Raw genomic sequence first — 19,005 nt, 5'->3', positions numbered from 1 at the left:
GTAGTTCACTAGTCCTGCCTCACAGGCTGTTGTGCCCACAATTTTTTCCTCCAAAAGAAAGCGCATGGAAAAAACAGTCAAACTCTGAAGGGAAATGTCAGACACCTCCCATGATGCTGAGGTTGTCCCAAGAGAAAATAATCCATAACTTCCCCTTTAGGAGTTGTGATGCCATTAGTGATGCACTGTTTGCACTGCACACACACCCTGAACCACTTTCAAGGGAATGCAGGTCTCCAGGTGAATGCTGTTAGGAGTTTATCTGTGCTTTTCATTGAAAGGAAACCTCCTAGGTTCACAAGATAGCATGCCCAATAGAAGAGCTGCTTCCCACGCATCCTGGAGTACAATCCTTCCTATGGAATCATGGGATTTGGATTGGCAGCGGTGCACCTTGGGGACTGTGTGGGATCCTGCAGAACAGACCCCCCCCCCCTCCCTTCTTTTCTTCTCTTTCAAAGAGTTTAAGTTTCATTTTGAGCTTTCTTATACTGGAGGAAAGAAAATGGCCTTTTAATCCTGCTGTTGCGGGCTTCTGAGTATAAGGTAGAATCAGGATTTTTTTGGAGCAGTTCCTTTAAACCTATTTTTTATTCTATCACTTGAGTGGAATAATCTTGAAATCACCTGCAGGTCCTCAAGGAGCTGGCAACTTTTGCTTTTACAGCAGTCAGATTTAATGGGTGAGACAAAAAAGGGGTGAGTGTGGAATGTAGCACAGCACTATGTCCCAAAGAATTCCAGGCTCTGCAGTAGCATGTGAACTTGTGCTGGGGTCATTTGACCCCAGTACTCTTTCCTGCCATGGCAGGGGGTCGGACTAGATGATCTGCTCAGGTCCCTTCCGACCCTACAAACTATGAAACTATGCTTTTCAGAGATTAGGACCTCTGAGTACAAGAATTCAGTTATAGTTCAGAAGAAGATTGTAAGTAGTAACTTTAAATACTTTCTTTATTGTTTCTTGAAATTCAAGAGGCCTGGAAGAAATCGGAGACATGCTTAACAAGAATGTGCACGTTGAAGTTGTCTGATAAATAGAAAACTGTGTGTTTGAGGGAGATGTTGAAATTCCTGTTTCTTGCTGGTTGGATCTAGGCAGCGTTTGAAAAGTACTAAGTCTAAACTCACCAGACTTAGGCCTCGGAAGCAAGAATTTTACTTCAGCACCTCTTTGTGGCTTGACTGTGTAGATATATTTCAGCCCTGTTAAAAATGTCTTGCAAGTACTGTCAAGGATATCGAGTTCTCAGTAATTACTGCTTTTAAAAGGGGGGAAGGTACATAAGGGAAAAATACCTCAAAGTAAAGAAATAAGCAAAAGATTTGGGGCTTTGATATTGGTTGAACGTAGTCCTTGCTGTAGTATTAAGAGGATTGTCAGTTTTCATGCTTCTTGAATTGGGTGAGAAAAGAAGGGCTTACACTCTACTTCCTAAATACATCTCCTTCTAAATGGAGTAGAGAAAATAGTATTATGCCCCTAAGTCTGCTGTCACTGAACTTGGGCTACATGTTGCTCAGCCTTTAGCTTTCTTTTTTTAAAGGATATTTGTTAAAATGGAAGTTTTAAAACACAGAAACTAAGTTGAAACTTAGGTTCTTAGTAAGCTCCCATTAGAAATTGAGGTCAACCCCCAGACAAGTGAAAGGTTTCATACACACATTCTTAGATCAATAGTTTCCTTTTTCTAATTTACTAAGGAAGTTTGGTAGGCTGCTTTGTGTGTCACATGGTTTTGCTGAAAAAGAATGAAGTCTATGATTATGGGGAAGTTAACTGATAGATTGGGCTCATGCCTAACAAAATGTTTACAAGTGTAGACCCACTTGTGTGGCTTGTGGCTGAGATTTGGTAGATTATTTTTACCCCTATTACTAAACACTGAAACTTTTTCAGTCTAAGTCAAATGGAAAATATGCTGCATTTATTTATACATTGTTAGACTAGCAAAAACTTTAGCTTCTGCTCAGCTTGTTCCCTAATAATCCTGGCATTTGAATCCTGATTTCCTTGCTGCTTAAGGCAAGTCTTCATTGTTAGAGGAACCATATAAACAAATGCCAATGAATGAAAATATAATGTGCACCCTGGACACTGTGGGAATCTGGACTGCTGTAAGCATTTACATTGTACACTGTATTGTAATTTCCCTTTTATTTCACTGGGTAGCTGGCCTGAACCACTAAAATCAGGTTGCCTGAACTACTGTATGTTGTTTGCAGGTGCTCTCGATGTATTTATATTACGGTATGTCTGTACATCTCTGCAGTGTCTCTTGTAGAGGGGATGTAATAAATCTTACTAAGTTTTGTATGGCATGGTAGATGTGCAAAGCATGAAGTCTTCCCCAGATTTTAAGATTCAGATGTTTAAAAAAAGCAGGAAATCCTAAAGGTTTATAGAATAACCTGTCCTTAGAGAAAATTACATTTAATTCTTTTGAAGAAAGAGATGAGCTATTGCTTAAAGCAAGAGGTATCCTTCTAACCCCAAATAAAAAATAAAAGCAAGCATATTACATCAGTTTTGGATGTCCCCATTATCCATATGGAAGTCCAAATATTTTGGGAATCTTGCTGAGCTGCTACCTTCAATGCTAATATGTTCCAAAGGTTATTTGGAACTAAACTCCAAAGTTTTACCAAATGATGCTAGAAAGAATTCAAAGCTAACATTTTCAGTGGTGAGTAATATTGTAATCAATTGACTTGTGCTTACATTCTGCCTGGATAAATGTATAAGTATGTACCTTATGATCTGGGCATCTCCTTTGATAAAAAGGTGAACTAGTCTTGCTAGTTGTTCACATCATACTTCTCTGCACAAGAGTTTTGTCTGTACAGTAAAGTAAAACAGCATGAGAATTCATACCCACATTATCTTGAATTGATGGGAGATGCTGCAACAACCTAGAGAATTATCTTTATAATACTTTAAAAAATGAATGTAGTTTTAAGATTTTCACGAATAACAAAAGCATCAGACAAAATCAATACTAGCTTAATACTAGTGTCTGGTGCTTAAATAGTGCCTTCTACTAGAAGATTGCAAGCAGCCAACTTTAAAATGCATTGATCATTCCTCACAAGCCAACCAGTTAGTCCCATTTTGCAAAAATTGCAGCGGTATTCAGCGATTTGGTTGAGAGTGTACAGAAAACCAAAGACTGAAATGCAGCACATGCAACTCAGCTTGATGCTTTCACCAGTAGACAGTGCTGTTTGGCTGTGACAACTGGTAGGGAGTTTTATTACAGCAGGTTTTATGCTTAAAAGCCTCTCCTTTGCACTTTGCAGAAGCTCAGAATTTTAGAGGAAAGAGTTTCTGAAGAATATGTTGATAATTTCTCCAATGAGTATGTGATTCTACTGTTTACTGTAAGACTATGGACAGACCACTTAAAGCATTTCAGGCACCTTTAATCACTGTGGAGGGCCAGCTATGCAGACATATGTGCCCTTTGAAACAGTCCAAAAGTGGCTAAAGCACTCCAGAACTGTACCTCTTGACATGAGCTGCTGTTTTTGAAGTGTCCTTTTTGTTGCATCTGTTCATAGGTCCTTCAGAAACCCCACAATACTCCACTCTCTGCCTTCTTCTCCCGCCACTCCACCAGAGAGGAGCGGAAAGCTTTGCAGGGTGGACAGGCTGACTAGCCACTCCCAGAACCTCAGCACTTGGGACACAGCTGCTGGGTCCTGGGCTGCCACTGCAGGGTCCCAGAGCACTTGGAGTGCTCTTCTGGGTCCCCTCATGGCATCACTGCCAGGTCCCAGACATCACTTTAGCACCTGGGACATTGTTGGGCTCTTGCTGGAGAGCAGGCTAGGGCATTGATGTATTAGCTCCACTCCTTCCTCCTTGCAGTCTCCCTGCTGAGGGGTGGGGAGTTGTGGAACAGCAGTAATGGCTCCATTCCCCTGTCCTGTTTGGGGACAGAAGGATGGAACTGTAGGTCACTGCAGTCTCCTGTAGCACCTCCTGGCTAGAGATTTGAAGCATTGTAGGCAGGGGACACCGCAGGGGTGTATGTATACCGCATGGCTGAAATTATACCTTTTTGAGTAATTTTCCAACCTGTTAAGCTCAGAAATGTTTCAAATGCTACCTTTGTCCACACCCTAATCTCAGATGTGTGATCCTATAAAATAATAGCATTCCTTCTCAGTTTTAAAATGCACCTGATATTAAATAGGTGATCAGGGCTAAATTTGTCACTGATGTAAATTGCACTTTATCTGTGTCTGCAAGATAAACTTGGTGTGATTCCCAGCAGTGCCCACAAGCATGCCACGGTACAGTGCAGGCTGCCCCACCCCCAAACCAGATCCAATGCATTCATATGCATGCTGTACATCAGGCAGGCTAATTAATGAACACAGATACAGAGAGCAGTGCGTGTATATGTGTGTGTGTTTGTATATGTGTCCTTTTGTTAAATCTGAATTCCTTTAGTCTCTAAAATGTAAACTAATTGACTCTGAACTATACCTAGTTCTGATCGGTTAACTCTAAAAGCAGTAAGCCATAATAGGCAGTGCATTTTTAAAGGACTGCTGAAGTTGTATTTCCACTATGTGTCTTCAGCTATCAAGAAATGTAATGACCCTCCTTGAATAGTCTTTCTAGAATGTTTGATGGCTTTTGGAGGGCCAAATGTACATGGTGATGGACATAGAAGGTAATCTGCAAGAGTACAACAAAGGGAGTTGGCCATCCTAGTTCTTCTTTTTCCAGAATGTCAGTCATGGCTCTGCAAGTCCTCTGAGCATGACATTGTGAAAGAACAAGATGATTTGAAAACAGAAGGAAGAGGGCATGACACACATACTGCCCATACATAGGGGCAGCTTTGTGGTTCTATATACATTTAATAGAAACTGATAGCCTATTATAGCTTTTACCTCTGTCCATAGTATATCATTGCATATATAAATTCCAAAACATTTCCTGGAAAGATAATTTCTGTTCTGTAAAAAGACACATGTAACATAATACATTGTGTAACATCTGAATGATTTAATTTTGATCAGATTTTATACGATTTTCCCACTAGTTCAGAGTTGAAATGGAAAAGTCTGTAGAAGTGAAGAGGTGCCTTAGATTGGGAATAGACTATTTTATTTTAATATATATATATATTGCAGTAATACCTAGGAACTAGCTGAGAGCAGGGGAGAGGTGGGAAGAAATGGATAATTTGTAAATGGGGAGGCAGTGTTCTGTCCTGAGTGAGAACTGTAAAATAGGAAATATCAACATCTAACAGTCCCAAAAGCAGTAGTTTCTGAAACTGCACTTTGGCATTAATTCCTGCCAGCTTAGTTTTCTTTGGCTTCCAAAGGCTGATGGCTTCTCCCTCTCCTACTTTCCATCAGAATTTTCTATAGGGAAGTTTCTTTAAAAAAAACAAACAACAAAACTCCTCAAAAACTCTTAATTTCTTTTAAGGTACATCTAAACCTATTTTACTGTAATGATCTTAAATGTGTGACTACAAAATACTAGCTAGCCTTCTCCCTGGAATTCTTTTCTTCACCTGTGGAGAGGGAAGGTGTGCCAATTGCTGTATAATGGATTATGCTTTATTTTTTCATTGGCAAGAGGCTAATGTGCACGTTTCTTTATTCAGATGTCAATAAAACCATGTTGAAAGTAGGGCTGTTGTATGTTTTAGTGTTTCAGTTCTCTCCCTATTTTTCCCTCCCCTTGAGGTTACAGCTGGGTAACCTAAAATGGAACACCCATGCAAAATAATACCTAGTAAATATTTAATATACCCTTGGACTTGGTCCTGCTTCCATGGTTATCCTAGATTAACATGATCAGGATAACTCCACAGATTTGTGGTGGTGTAAATAACAATAGAATCTCATTCCGTCTCTGGAGCAAAAACTGGACTGCGGTTGAGCTTTGCGGAATGGAAGAAGGCTGCTCTAAAACACTGTGATTGCATAGCATCTCTCCTTTATAAGAAATGTCATATATTTGTGTTGCTACAGGTTTATCAGCGAAGGTTAACAGTTTGGGTTAACCAGAATCTCTTTCCAACCAGCCAAGGAGATGGAGGATTTCCTAAGGTAAAGTTAATTACATAATTGCACTTAACTAGTTTTCTTTAATGTAACAAGCACTTCACTAAGGATGTGGCTACCCAAATAAGTTGCTATGAGATAAGGCAGAGTGTGAACTTCCTCTGCCACTCTGTTCTGCTTCGTCTGCCCAAATCTGCTGCTGTTCTTCCTATCCTGTCTGCTGCTGTGCTGTCTGCCCCCTCCCCGATCTGCTGTAAGTTAAATGCATAAGCAGCCCATTCCTCTTTTGGCAATCATGCTACAGGTTGGCCACCCCGGAGTAGCTGATGAGCAGTAAACACACACCCAACTTATCTTGCAGTAGCTTGTTTCTTTAGCCCATGCTCTCAGATTGAGAGTTGTATATAAAATGAAGGACTGTGAATGTTCATTACATTTATTTTATGATTGCCTTAAAAAGTAAAATCATGTGAGTTGACTGTCTCACAAGTTTCATCATATGCTCACTATTTTTCTTAAAGCCTCAAGGACCCTGAGTCAGGCAGTTACATGGGAATCTCAGATTTCATTTAAAAATAAAAAGTTTTATCCTTCAGAGTTGCCAAAGAAAAGCTTGAAAACATGTACCTTAGTAGCTTCAGAAGGCAAAAGAACCCCAAATTTATTAGTTTTCAAGCACTCATGTATTTTAGGCTAGTCTTGTGGGTTTTTTGGGCTTGACTCATGAGTTTTGAATGCTTGGTGTTGGGAATACCACTTCAACAATATAAAGAAAGAGGCAACAGTCTGAAGGGTTCCTAAACTATAGTAAAAGGAGAAACAATTATTTTTTTTATTTCTTTCAGATTTTTGTGTTCATGTCTTACCTGCCTCCGTGACAACTGCACAATGTAATTTAAGGCACGTCGGTCATATTTGACAGTACAAATATTGTTAACACAAACACAGAATGTATGGTATATCTGACGATTTAAATGATTTTTTTTGTCGTCATTACTGGTTTGATAAACCCCAAATTGGACATGAAATTTGAGTAGTAAAATAAAGGAGTTATTCAAAAACCACTGAACATATTTGTTTCATTTCCATATTCTTCTTTGTTAATGACTCAAAATCTGGCAGCAAAATTGGCAAGTAAGCAAAGAGGAGAGAAAATGGAAAACTGTTTTTATTATGTTTCTATTACTATCGAGACAGAATTCCTGTGAAGAAAATGTTGTTGTTCCATCTGGTTAATAGTATGTTTTCCATCCCTTTTTTTTTATTTTAAGGAAATTTGAAACTTCTATTTAAGGTATAGTGGCACGAGCAATTTTTTGGCACATCTCCATGTGTGCAGTAACCAAAAATTACTGTGCAGTATGGGTGCGTGTCTACACAAGTGTACCCATACTGCACAGTAACTATGGTGACTTATGCTGACTTGATGATGCATGATGCAGTTAGCAAATTTATGCCCCGAGTAGTTACCGTGCAGTAAGGCAAATGTAGTTGTGTTACTGTGCAGTAACCCTTGTGTGTGGACTGACTTGGGTCTAAATTCAGTAGTAGATTAACTTTAGTCCCAAGTCAGTCCACACACACCTGCCAGTCAGTTTTACTGTGCTGTAACACCTGCACGTGTTGATGCTGGCATAAAAAACGCTTACTGCGGGGTAAGTTAGATATGCCTACTGTGGAGTAAACTAGAGTGCATATTTACAGCACAGTGCTTATTCTGTGATAAGTGCTTACTTCCATTCTTACCCTCTGGTAAATGCAAATCGTTGAATGAGAATGAAGTGAGTAAAATGTAATATCTTGCATTTAATGCAGTATAAGAGTGTGCACATGGGCAGTTAGCAGAGTAGCTAATGCTCTGCAATTTCACACACTAGCTTGTTTTGTAGTAACTTGTTCATTTAACATGCATAGATTTCCAGTCTACTTACGAGATTTGAAGATTGTCTTTATATGTGAGCTCGCAGAGTTTCTAAAGTAGCATGTATGGAAGTATTATCATTACTGCATTCAGAATACTTTCAAAGTTCAGCCAAGTAGGCCAGTAGCAATACTAGGTTAAGGGGTGGCTATTGCAGCAAGTACTGCTTTTTCATAGCTTGGCCACATGTATAGGAAATTAATTCTATAGTTGCATGGACCTCTGAGGATCCGGACAGATATATTATTTTTATAGTGCTACAAAGTTTGTAACTACAAAAAATAAAGTGCTACAAGTGGTCACGCGGTCCATGCTCCCTGGCTGGGGACAACAAAGTTGCCACAAAGGCTTGCTCTTTAATAGGGGGCTGTTCCTTGGCTCCGTTTGCCCTAGGGGAGCCTGTCAGTGAGCTGGAGGGGCTCACTGACATGGTTGCCTGCTCAGCTGATTAAGATCTAGGCTGCTCTGGAGCCCTTTAAAGTTCTCAGCTACTGGGCTTGCTGAGAGTGCGGAAACAGTAGTTTTCCCACCCAGGCAGTCCTTGTTCCTATCGCAGTACCCCTGTCCCTGTCCCTGTTGCTGCCAGGGGCAATGGGGACAGGGCAGCCAGCAAGCCACACTGACAGCTTGCTGTTCATCTGTCATGGAGCCACTTGCCCTCCCTTAGAAGGGGAGCAGAGCACCGTGGGAGAGGTGGGGGTGTGTGGCTTGTGATCTGGTCATATGTTAAATTTGTCCTGACAAGACAAAAAAGTTGGTCTTTGAAACAATAACTTCTCTGTTTTGGATCCACTATCTTTGTGGCAGATCAATTTCTGATACATTATAATTAGTGACCTACCTCAATTGTGGTGGAGGTTCGTGGTGCTGTGGCCCTCTTAATTTTGCTCTTCTTGCTGCGCGTTCTCCCCTGCTGCAGAGTGGCTGAGACAAAACTGTGGCATTAATTGCCTCACGGCCACTCAGCTGGGAGGGGGGTGGCAGTAGCGAAGAGAAGAGTGAGATTAAAGGTGCTGCTGTGCTGTAAACTTCCACTGCAATTTAGTTAGGTCCCTAGTTATGATGTGCTGCAGGAAACTCCTATATAGCCTGGAACAAATGTGAAGTCTGCCAGGGCCCTAATAGAAATAACATTACAGATCACTAAATGGGTGTGCTCACTAGGGCTATGCAAAACACCATTGTTTCATTTCGATGTCCCTTTTGCAGTTTCAAAAGGACAGAGTGTTTTGTTTCGTTTTGAAGCACTGTCCCATTTCATTTAGTTGAAACTGTTTTGCTCTTTTGGCCCGTTTTGTCATTTCATCCATAGGCTATAACAGTGAATCATGAAAATGCCTAAAATGTTGTCATTGTTGCCTGTTTCAGATGCAAATTGCAGGGATGGTAGTCCCTTCTGAGGGCGTGAAGCCTGCCGAGTTTCAAGGAGATAGTTGCAGTTTCTGAGACCTCCACACCTTAAAGTCTTGAAAGCAAAATTCATGACACTTGCTGGCAGTGGCAGCCTCCTGTTAGGCCTGCAGATCTGGTAGGGCTGTGGGCCTGTGCTGGACTCTTTCTGAGGGTGTGGGCCTCTGGATCTGTGCCAGATGACAGGAGGCTGCTACTGCCGCCTGGGACCAGTGCTGGGCGCAGCCCGTGCCCAGCACCAGGCTCCATGGAGCTCAACCTGGTGGCGGGAGGTGGAGTGCAGCCCTGGCTCTCCCTGCCTCCCGCCACCAAGCTGGGCTGCAATTGGCTCTGCCAGCCCCAAGGAGCTCAGCCCAGCAGTGGGGGGGGGGCGGGAAGAGCTGGGGCTGTGCTCTGACGTGGGGCTGGCAGAGCCAAAGAGAGCAGCCCAGCAACAGGTGGTGGGGAGAGCCGGGGCTGTGCTCTGCCTCCTGCCACTGGGCTGAGCTTCATGGGGCTGCGATGCCGCTCAGAACGCAGCTGGTGATGGGAAGCAGGCAGAGCCAGGGCTGTGGTCCAATCAGCTCCCCCAGCTGCATGGAGTGCAGCCCATGGTGGGAGGCGGGGAGAGCTAGGGCTGAGCTACATGGGGCTGTGGTGCTGTTCAGATTGCAGCCCTGGCTCTCCCCTGCCTCCCACCGCTGGGCTGCTTTGAGTGCCCTCATTTCGTTTCAAAGGTGTTTTGATGGCTTTTGTTTCATTTTGTTTTCGTTGTTTTGAGCTCGAAACGCGTCAAAACAGCTTTGAAACTAAACACTTGGTGAACAATTTGCGCAGCCCTAGCACTCACACTGTCCAGGTTGGTAATTCTTGCCACGAAGGTTTTCCTGGATCAACATCCACCTTTATACCAAGTTGCTTCTGCAGCCCAAGGTTGAAACTATAAGTGGGTCAGTAAAGGAACAACACAGCAGTGCACGTGGATATGTGAAGGAGCAGAGTTATTCCAAGCTTCTTGCAATCTGAAGATATTTCATCATTTTACCCAGGCCTAAAAAAAATAACCAAATGACTAATGAATTCTGAGATGGACAAAAATACTGCATTGTAATTTCTTCTTGGTTTTATTGGATTCCAGCTTTTTCATTTGGGTATACTTGCATCAGTAAGTGGTTCAAAGGTAATTTGCATATACTTGGAGAATAAATATTTAGGACCATCATTAATTTATTTTTGATAATTGTTTCAAAACTTAGCCTAGTATTAGACATTTACACTCTGACATCCTTCAAAGTATCACATTTATCTGAAACAGTATGTTCAGAATCTAATTCTTTCATCAGGTTTATAAAATTAGTCAAAATAATTTGGGGAAAGTGCTGAGGCCTTCAGTTGAACAGTTTTGTGGACTCTTAAGCAATCCTAAAAAGCCTAAAATATTGACATAATACTGAACAGTTTTTGAGCTCCTGATTTCAGATTAAAAGATATTTTTTCTCATGCAACAAGCAAGTATAAAGGGATATATTTAATAATGGGAACATATTTCCAGACCCAGAAAGGTCACATGGGATTTTTTATCTTATGATTGTGTGGCAGAAATTCAGGACTGAGATTGTTTTCACAGCTGAAAAGGAACTGCTCAACACAATGCTTTTGGAAACTTGCCCAGACCTTTGGTTTGTGTGTGCGCGTGTGTAAGTTTCTAGTTTTTTTTCCCCCCCATATCCTGTAATGATCAACAAGTAACAAATTAGTGTTTAGTTGTTTTTGGTTTTTTTTAAAGCAAAAACGTTTGTGAAGCAACTGAGTTTTCTGTTAAGAGAATGTGTAGTCACTGGGCCTCAACGAGAAGAGCTTGATTCTGAAGTTCTTAGACAAAACTCCTGTTTTGTTCTAGCAGGGACAGGAAAGAATTCTCTTTCTTTGTCATACCTAAGTAGCCAGTCTGTAAAATCAAGAAGAGAAAATGGGTGTATTTCCTTCCGCAGCCCTATAGGGTGTCTGTATACTTGCTTCCAGCATATGACCTAACATGAGCCCCTGCTCAATAATTCTTCCCTTGATGCAGTCAGATACATTTGCTCATGATCCCAGTCCCTCCCACGTGTAGGGTCTGCTGCTCCCTAGCAAGGGGTTTTCATACGTTCAGAGTCCTTTATTCTCCTGCAGCCAAAATTGGTCTAAAGGAGAAGGTATTCTTGCCCTTGAGTAAAGACTTGAGGATATTGCTGACTATTGCTTTGGGTGTGTGCTTATGGGAGCTGTAAAGCAGAATTTAGCCTGTTGCCGGGTTCCAATCTGAATTGAGGCAGTGGGAAAGTAATGGAATAGCTGAGTTCTCAGAGCAACTGAATACATTTAATACGGAAAATCTGATATAAATTACAGCTTTGTTGGCTTTGAGGCCAGGAAAAAAAAATCGGCTCACAATAGTACATTTTCAAATCACGAGACGTGTGTGTGTGTGCTTATTCTGTTCCTGGAGATTCTTTATGGTAATTCTTTATGATTCCTGAATTTTATACTTTTCTTGTCAAAAAGACTGAATTCAAAAAAGTCAGTTTATACTAACAATGACTTTGGTTTCTTATGAAAGCTTCCAAAAATGCTATGCTATTTTGTAGTACTCTTTTGTCTGATCATTTTCCTAATTGAGATGGCTCATGCTTCTACTTATGATCTCTTTCTAAAAACACAGACAAAACAGAACAGCTTTTTTGATCATTTCCAACAATTAATAATTAGTGTTTTTTTCCTCCATGAAAGGATGGCATTTTCTACCATGGGTATTTTCCATGCTTCTGGGCTTTGCTGGTTGCTTCTGCCTCCCCCTTTTTTTCTGCTATATGTCAGAACGATTTTAAGCCTCCCCAGAGGCGTTGGTTGGTGGCTAAAGCTAAGGCTGGGGACTTCAGTTGGGGTGTGCTGATTCTCCTGCTAGGAGCAAAGCCAGAGGTTCCTGGCTAGAGGGTCTTGCTGCTCCACACAGGGTCAGACTGGCCATATCTCGGGTTAGGAGGGAATTTTACCCCATGGTCAAATTGGTATGGACAGGGGTGAGGGGTTGGCTGCTTCTGAAGTGGGGGTCATGGGCTTTCTACCCAGGACCTCTTGACCATATATTGTCCTGCTTCTAAAACGTTGTCATGGTTCCCCTGCTTTACCTGTGGGTTGAGGGTAGTCTTTTGCAGAGTTTAGATCGTGGTTAATGGGTTGGTTTGGATAGGATGATTCTGCCTCAGGGGAAGGTTTGGACTAGATGATCTCTGGAGATCCCTTCCAGCCTTTCTTCTCTATGACTGAGTCTATGGCATGTTAGTAATTTTATGTAGCTTACGGTTAAAGCGCCCAATTTGGCAAGGTATTTCTGTTCAGTGAAACAGTTAAGCACGTGCTTAGCTTTGAGATCTTCATCTGGGGTTAAGCAAATGCTTTTTGCTTTGCTCAGTAGTGATAGACTCTTAAGCACATTTGAAAAGGCTTTAGTGATTTGGTACCTGGGCCCTTGGGGTGTTTTAAATATTTGTGCTGTAGTGAATGGGAATCAGCCAAAATAACATCACTAACATTGCACTATTTTAATAGCATGGACTCAGTGATGGGATGTTACATTACCATTTGCTGGGCCAGTGAGAGAAGGGTAAATGTTCTTTTCATTAAAGTAGTGCTGGAAAGACACTCGGTGCAGTGGTTCTCAACCTTTTTAGACTTAAGTTACTCCTCTGTAGACTCAGTCAGGTCATTTTTCTCCTTTTTTAACTACAGAAAAACAATAGAGCAATTCTTATATTGCAAACTACTCATAAAGATGGCAGTGGATCAGAATGTTTTAATACTTGGGATGCCTATTTGAAATTTCTGGATTTATCTTGTGAATCAAGTTTGTACACCTAACATGCTAACATTGCATGGCACCCTGCAGAACCTGTAAAAAGGTACTCAAGGCACCCCAGGGTGCTGCTGCCTCGCTTGAGAGTCCTAAGCTCTAAAAGGTATGCTACAATAACAAAGTGCTCTTTTATAACTCAACTTTTTTATATACTACAGCAGATGCAACAATAAAATGGATCCCTCTCATCACAAACATTTCATAGATAGAATTTTTAACCTTAATTTTCTGTGTTCCTGGCTTCCATTTTTAAACAAATGTCTGGTGTCATGAAACAGCTTGCCATAAAGAGGCACTTGGTGTAAAAACACTGAATTATTTTCTTTCTGAGTAACAACCCAATCCATAAGTGTGTGGTACCAAGTTTTACCTTCATGATTTTTTTAACACATTTTGGTTGTTTGTATATGCAACTCAGGTAATTAGCCATCTAGCAAACAAAATTTATGTAAATATGAGTTCATATGCTAAACAGTTTCTTGTGCAAAATGTTCAGGTACAGATTCAGGCCTAGATGGCCCCTGACTCTTGCAGAGGTGCATGTGTGTGATAGGATAGGTTCAAGAAGTCATCTCTCCATCCCTTTATAGTCCTGTGTGGGGGATGAGTTGTTTGCAATTCCTGAAGTTGGAAAGGCAAAGGACTGCTCCTAACGTATACTTACAGGATTAAGAGTTGCTCCAGAGATGGGTGGGAGGGAAACAGACCTGCTTTAAAACCGGACCAGAGATTTAGCTGGGTATTTTGGAGGAAGGTAGAACCATTTTTTGAAGTGTAGAATCCACATTTCCTAGGCAGAATGGTGAACTGAGGGGAGACTTGTAGCTTAAAGCATAAGCCCTACCCAGGATCGTACTCAAATGGTATGCTTCTTTGCATGTTCCAGGCAGCAGCAAAGCTTCCCAGTTTGGCCACTAGATGTATTTTTTGTAAACTTAGTCACCTGAGCTGTAGGAGACACTGACTCAGCTAAAAATAAAGACAGTTTTTTTAATCCAAATCCCTAAGACTTCTGTGTAGTTCTTAAACAATCCAGTCTCTCCTATGGAACTAATATTTACATTTGAATAAACTGTTTACTGTGTTAGCTACACTTTACAAGACCATAAAAAGTCTAAGGATATAAGGGGGGGAGTGGAATTCATTGAACTGGTTTTGTAGAAGCACAACTAATTTTTTTCCCTTCCTGTGCAGGGATATCTTCTTATCCCAAAAGAAGTAAATCGCAAGAAGAACAAGGAGACTGAAGCTTTGTTCCTGATTCCACCAAATGACTATGGACACCATTTCACCAAAATCAATTACCTCTATTCCTTTTAATCATAATTCCTACATTTGTATTACATATGGTGTATGGGTTTGATGAGGTCATGGTGTCATATATCGGGAATTGTTTCTGTGTAAATCATCAAGTGTAAGAAGAAACTATGGGACTCTGAGCCTTGCTTTAGAGAATTACAGTGGACAAATGTGTATTATAAAACTAGTTTTTAACATTCTGACTCAAGAAAAAGCTCTCAGAATTTCACACTGTGAATCCATGTTTACAAAACATTACAGGTGGGCCTTCAGGCCTGGTTCGACTACAGCAATGTCTTCCACTACTCAAACTCCACTGCTCACATGCAGCTGGTAAACAGCTGCCTCTCCATTTCCATCATTCCTAACTGCTTCTTGCAGAGGCTGAGAGTCCCCCTTTTTTCATTTAGATGTAACAAGCCTAGTAGTTTATTTTCATCAATTGTCTGTATAGCTCTATATTTTATCCATGTACTCTTTTGATGTATAGAAGTAGTATGAAACTCATGGTTTCCTTGTGGTAAGTGATTGTGATGCTGCCACAGGATTTGAGACACTGATGAATGGTGCTATTTTGGACTTTAAACATGCTCCTTGGCAAGGTAGCTCTGATGGAGTTATTTTTTATTTCCATGTTCTGAGAAGGTGTTGGTACTTTGTTTTCCTGAATGTTGTTCTTTAGATTGGACTGACTTGTTTCCTTGTGTCTTCAGTGTGGCTTTCTTATTCAGTGCTGTAGGTGAGTAACTACTAATAGAGTAAAAGAGAGGAACCTATTCCTTATCAGGGTACACTCACAAATATGCAGTTGTAGTGGGAGCAGTCACAAAACTGTAATTTACTTAAAATCTCCTTTCTGTATCCTGTCCACCTAACTTGGAGAAAAACGAGCAATAATTTTCCAGGGGTCTTTGGAAATCTCTTACACTCTGTCTTTTCTAAAAGGCTTTTTTTGAAAACAGAGGCAAGTTTTAATGTCCTCTTAAAATCAATAATATAGGTGATACGTTAGGAACAGAATAACTAATTGTTTCCTCCAACTTCAGCAGGAGAAAATTGTAAAAAGCAAAGAGCCTATTTCCACACTATTGTCAACATGTGGCTCTTACACTTTTGTAGTTGCTCCCAGGGAAATACCAACAAACAAACAAACACACACACAAACAAAAAAGCAGTATCATCTACTCATGGAATGTTGTTGTGTTAGACACAGTCTGAAAGCCCACCTTAATTTTTTATATAACTCTGTCTTTTAGCTCTTCCTTTTACAGGGCAGGCCTTGTTCTGAACTGTTTTCGCTTTTGACTGTTAATACCAATGCATGCACTGCATTTCTTGGGTTTCTCCCTCCATCCATGCCCTGTATTCCCTTTCCTGTATATTTTCTTTTCTGATAGATTAGACACATCAACTGTGCTGTATATAGAGCAAGAAACAGTATTCAGCAGTTGTGGCATTTATGTATAGGTGCAGTTGTGTACTGCTGAAAATGCAGGCTTTTGTAACAATGTGATCTTTAATAATGCACTACAAGTACCCAATGTATTTTAGCTATTTTAGTAGGATTTGTTCAATAAATATGCAAGCTCTAAGGGTAGCAATGATGTCTTTGTGTTTCTTCGTTGTTATATTTTTGTACCAGTCTTTCAGGTGACTTTTTGGAACAGTTTATTTTGGAAGCATCTAGGCATGTGAACAATCCTGTTAGAATGGTTATGTACTAAATGATAGCTGTCATTATATGAAGAATAACAAGACTGAACTGAGAAAATGACAGCCACTCATGAATTGGGGTCTCTTTGGACCTGCAGAGGAAAGCGGCATGGCAGTAAGGAGCAAGTGAATGCCAAATCTAAAGGCACTGCCAGTTGAAGCAACCTGATTGCACTAGTTTGTGTAAGTACATTTCAGGAGCAGGAACAAAGAGCAACACAAATTCAAAATGACTGAAAACCATTTATTTTAATTCACATTTGTCTAGTGCCCTGGTATGGTACTTGAAACTTCTAGGTTAACCAGCAATAGAAGAAACTTCTCTCAACAGGCCAGATATTTGTTATTGCTGGAACTGAAACAAGTTCAGCTTAATTGTAAGTATTATATAATGATGCATCTGTCTTGCTTTAAACCAGGAGTCATCAGCAATGTTTTCTAGCAGGGGCCAGAATGACGTAGCCCTGGTCTGAAGTGACTGGGGAGTACACCTAGCCACCTCTGTCACCTCTCCCTGTCCCCTAGGGAGTGGTGTGGGGAGAGCCCCACCTCTGCTGGAGCCCATGCTGTCTAACCAGCATGGTGTAGGAGAGCTCTCCTGCTGAAGCCTCCAGCTGTAGTGTACTGCAGGCAGTCTGCCGCCCAAGCCATGACACCTCAGGTTGTAGGTTGCTGACCTCTGCTTCAGATAAAGGAGAAGTGCAAAGCTCCTGTTGAGAGAGAGATTCCTGACAGCCAGGGTCAGCTTGCATTTTGGTTGCTATTTTTAGCAACAGCGCAGGTCTTGAGCTACAGAGACCTGTGAAATGTGGAGCCGGTGGGTTTATGTATACAACAAGTACCATATATTTATTTTGCTTCAATAAAAGTCATAGCAATTGAACAGCGAAATTGCTACTGAAATGAACAAGCGCTATTTACTGGATTTGATTAAGTAGTCTCTCAAAGTCAGTGGGTCCAGCTGTCAATCTAAATCCCCTCTCCACACCCCACCCTAAGAAGAAAAAAGAAAAATAAACCTAAAACAGCTCTGCTGATTGCCATCAGCTGATGAGCACTCATTATTCACGTTGGCCCGTTCAAATTATACTCAATGCAGTTTCTTACCCCACTTGGCAGATGAATTCATACTCCACAGCAAATTGCAGCAAACACACAAGTTCAAAAGAAAAAGGACAGTACAGTTACCATTTGCACTATGTGGAGAGTGAGATCGCATATGTGATGCATTACTCATGATTTCAGGAAAGACGTACCTAAAGCGTGCAGTTAAAAAAAAAAATCTTTGGCAACATTTTCTACAAAGAGCTTCAGCTGATAAGTTGACTGGGAACAGCAGGCTAAGTATTACTGCAATTGGCAGCAAAAGGATTTTCTTTTTTGCTATACTAGACTAGAAGTAATCCTTAATCAATTTCACACTTCATGTTTGATGGAAGCTTTTTATACAAGAAACACAGAAGAGCTATGATGCTTACAGCATCTCAACACTAATTTTTGGAAAGTCCCAAAAAGGTGTTAAGTGCCCAACAGGGCCATTGCTGAAAAATTGCAAATGACATTTTAAGAAATACCAGAATGGATGAGAAAACTATAGGAGAAACCCATTAGTTGTTAGTGCAATAAAGAAGGCAAACAGACCGAAAGGGTGTGTCCATGCAGCCTCTGGCAGTGCTAGTGAGTGCCGCCGTGAAGATATGCCCTGCCTGCTGATTCCCATTCCACATGAGCCAAATGTCAAAAAAAAATAATGTAGCAGCTGTTTGGCCTGCACCCAGGCAACTCGCGCTGCCCTTCTGAAGCTCTCAGTCTTGCTTATGCTTATTGGCATGCACCAACCACTGCTCTCATGGCAGCTACATTACACTTTCTCAGCATTTGGCATGTGCAGAACAGGAGCTTGTGGGCATGACGTATTACTATGGCAGCCCTCCTTAGCATGGTCAGAGGCCACATAGAGATGACGACACTTGTCACCAGGGCCACAGACCTCTTAGAGCACCATGTGTGTATATCTGTTCAATAGAAAGTCTGACACTAATGAGAATACAATTTTAAGAAGGCATTTTGGGCTACTGGATAGGACCAGGAAACCTGGGCTCTATTCTTATGTAATGTATTATGTGAAATTGCAAGTCAGTTCATTTGACTGCCTCACGTTTCTTGTCTTTAAAACAAATAATAATACCTGATTTTCTAGAGCATTTTTAAAATATAGGTGTAAAAGCCCTATGAGTGCTAATTATTATTACCATTTTGGAATTAATTATTTAACTCAAAACTAAACCAAAACTGTATCCTGCTTAAATTATTCAAAAGAGAAAAAGAAAGGGTTACCATGCAAGCCAATCAGCAAGCTCGTGCATGAGCTAGTGCATCACCTTGTTCAGATGATTGAGTTTTACTGCAGAAGAAATCAATTGGATGTGGGTTAAAACTTATTTTATATTCATTGGTTCATTCATTAAAAGTCATCTAAATTAGGTCCTTCTGGATATAAAATAATCACAAAGTATTTCTTTTCTCATTACAAACAATATAAAAGAACAGTAGAACATTTAATTCAAAACAACTTCTATATCATACTCCAATTAAATGAGAGTCATTTATTCAAGAAAAAAACCTACCCTTCTGAAGAGGTAAGTAAATGCAAACGTTACTCTCTAGATCAGAGTTTTAAACAAAAAAGCCAATTTAAATACAATTTTTCATTTAAATTCTAGTGAAATGAAATGACAATCCACTTTTATGC

General features: G+C 40.7%; 1 protein-coding gene across 5 annotated transcripts in view; it reads left to right on the top strand.

Annotated features, from left to right (window-relative positions):
- NREP (neuronal regeneration related protein) overlaps window positions 1–16,137 on the top strand; it is a 29,771-nt gene extending 13,634 nt beyond the window's left edge. For 2 of the 5 annotated variants that reach the window (XR_016441219.1, XR_016441218.1), the window contains 2 exons: window positions 6,007–6,084; window positions 6,885–7,103. Coding sequence is in view for 1 of the 5 variants with exons in the window: in XM_090038372.1 (XP_089894498.1) it covers window positions 6,007–6,084; window positions 14,436–14,561 (204 nt within the window). In the remaining 4 variants the exon portion in view is untranslated. Of the gene's footprint in view, window positions 1–6,006; window positions 6,085–6,884; window positions 7,104–14,435 lie in introns of those variants that run through there. The other 3 variants (XR_016441220.1, XM_090038372.1, XM_090038371.1) reach the window with 3 other exon arrangements.
- The last annotated feature ends 2,868 nt before the right edge of the window (window positions 16,138–19,005 follow it).

This window comes from Crocodylus siamensis, chromosome 3, assembly GCF_052110815.1.
Source record: "Crocodylus siamensis isolate JL-2025a chromosome 3, ASM5211081v1, whole genome shotgun sequence".
NCBI classification, from domain to species: domain Eukaryota; kingdom Metazoa; phylum Chordata; order Crocodylia; family Crocodylidae; genus Crocodylus; species Crocodylus siamensis.
The sequence above is the reverse complement of the archived record's forward strand: the minus strand, read 5'-3'. Positions and strand labels throughout refer to the sequence as shown.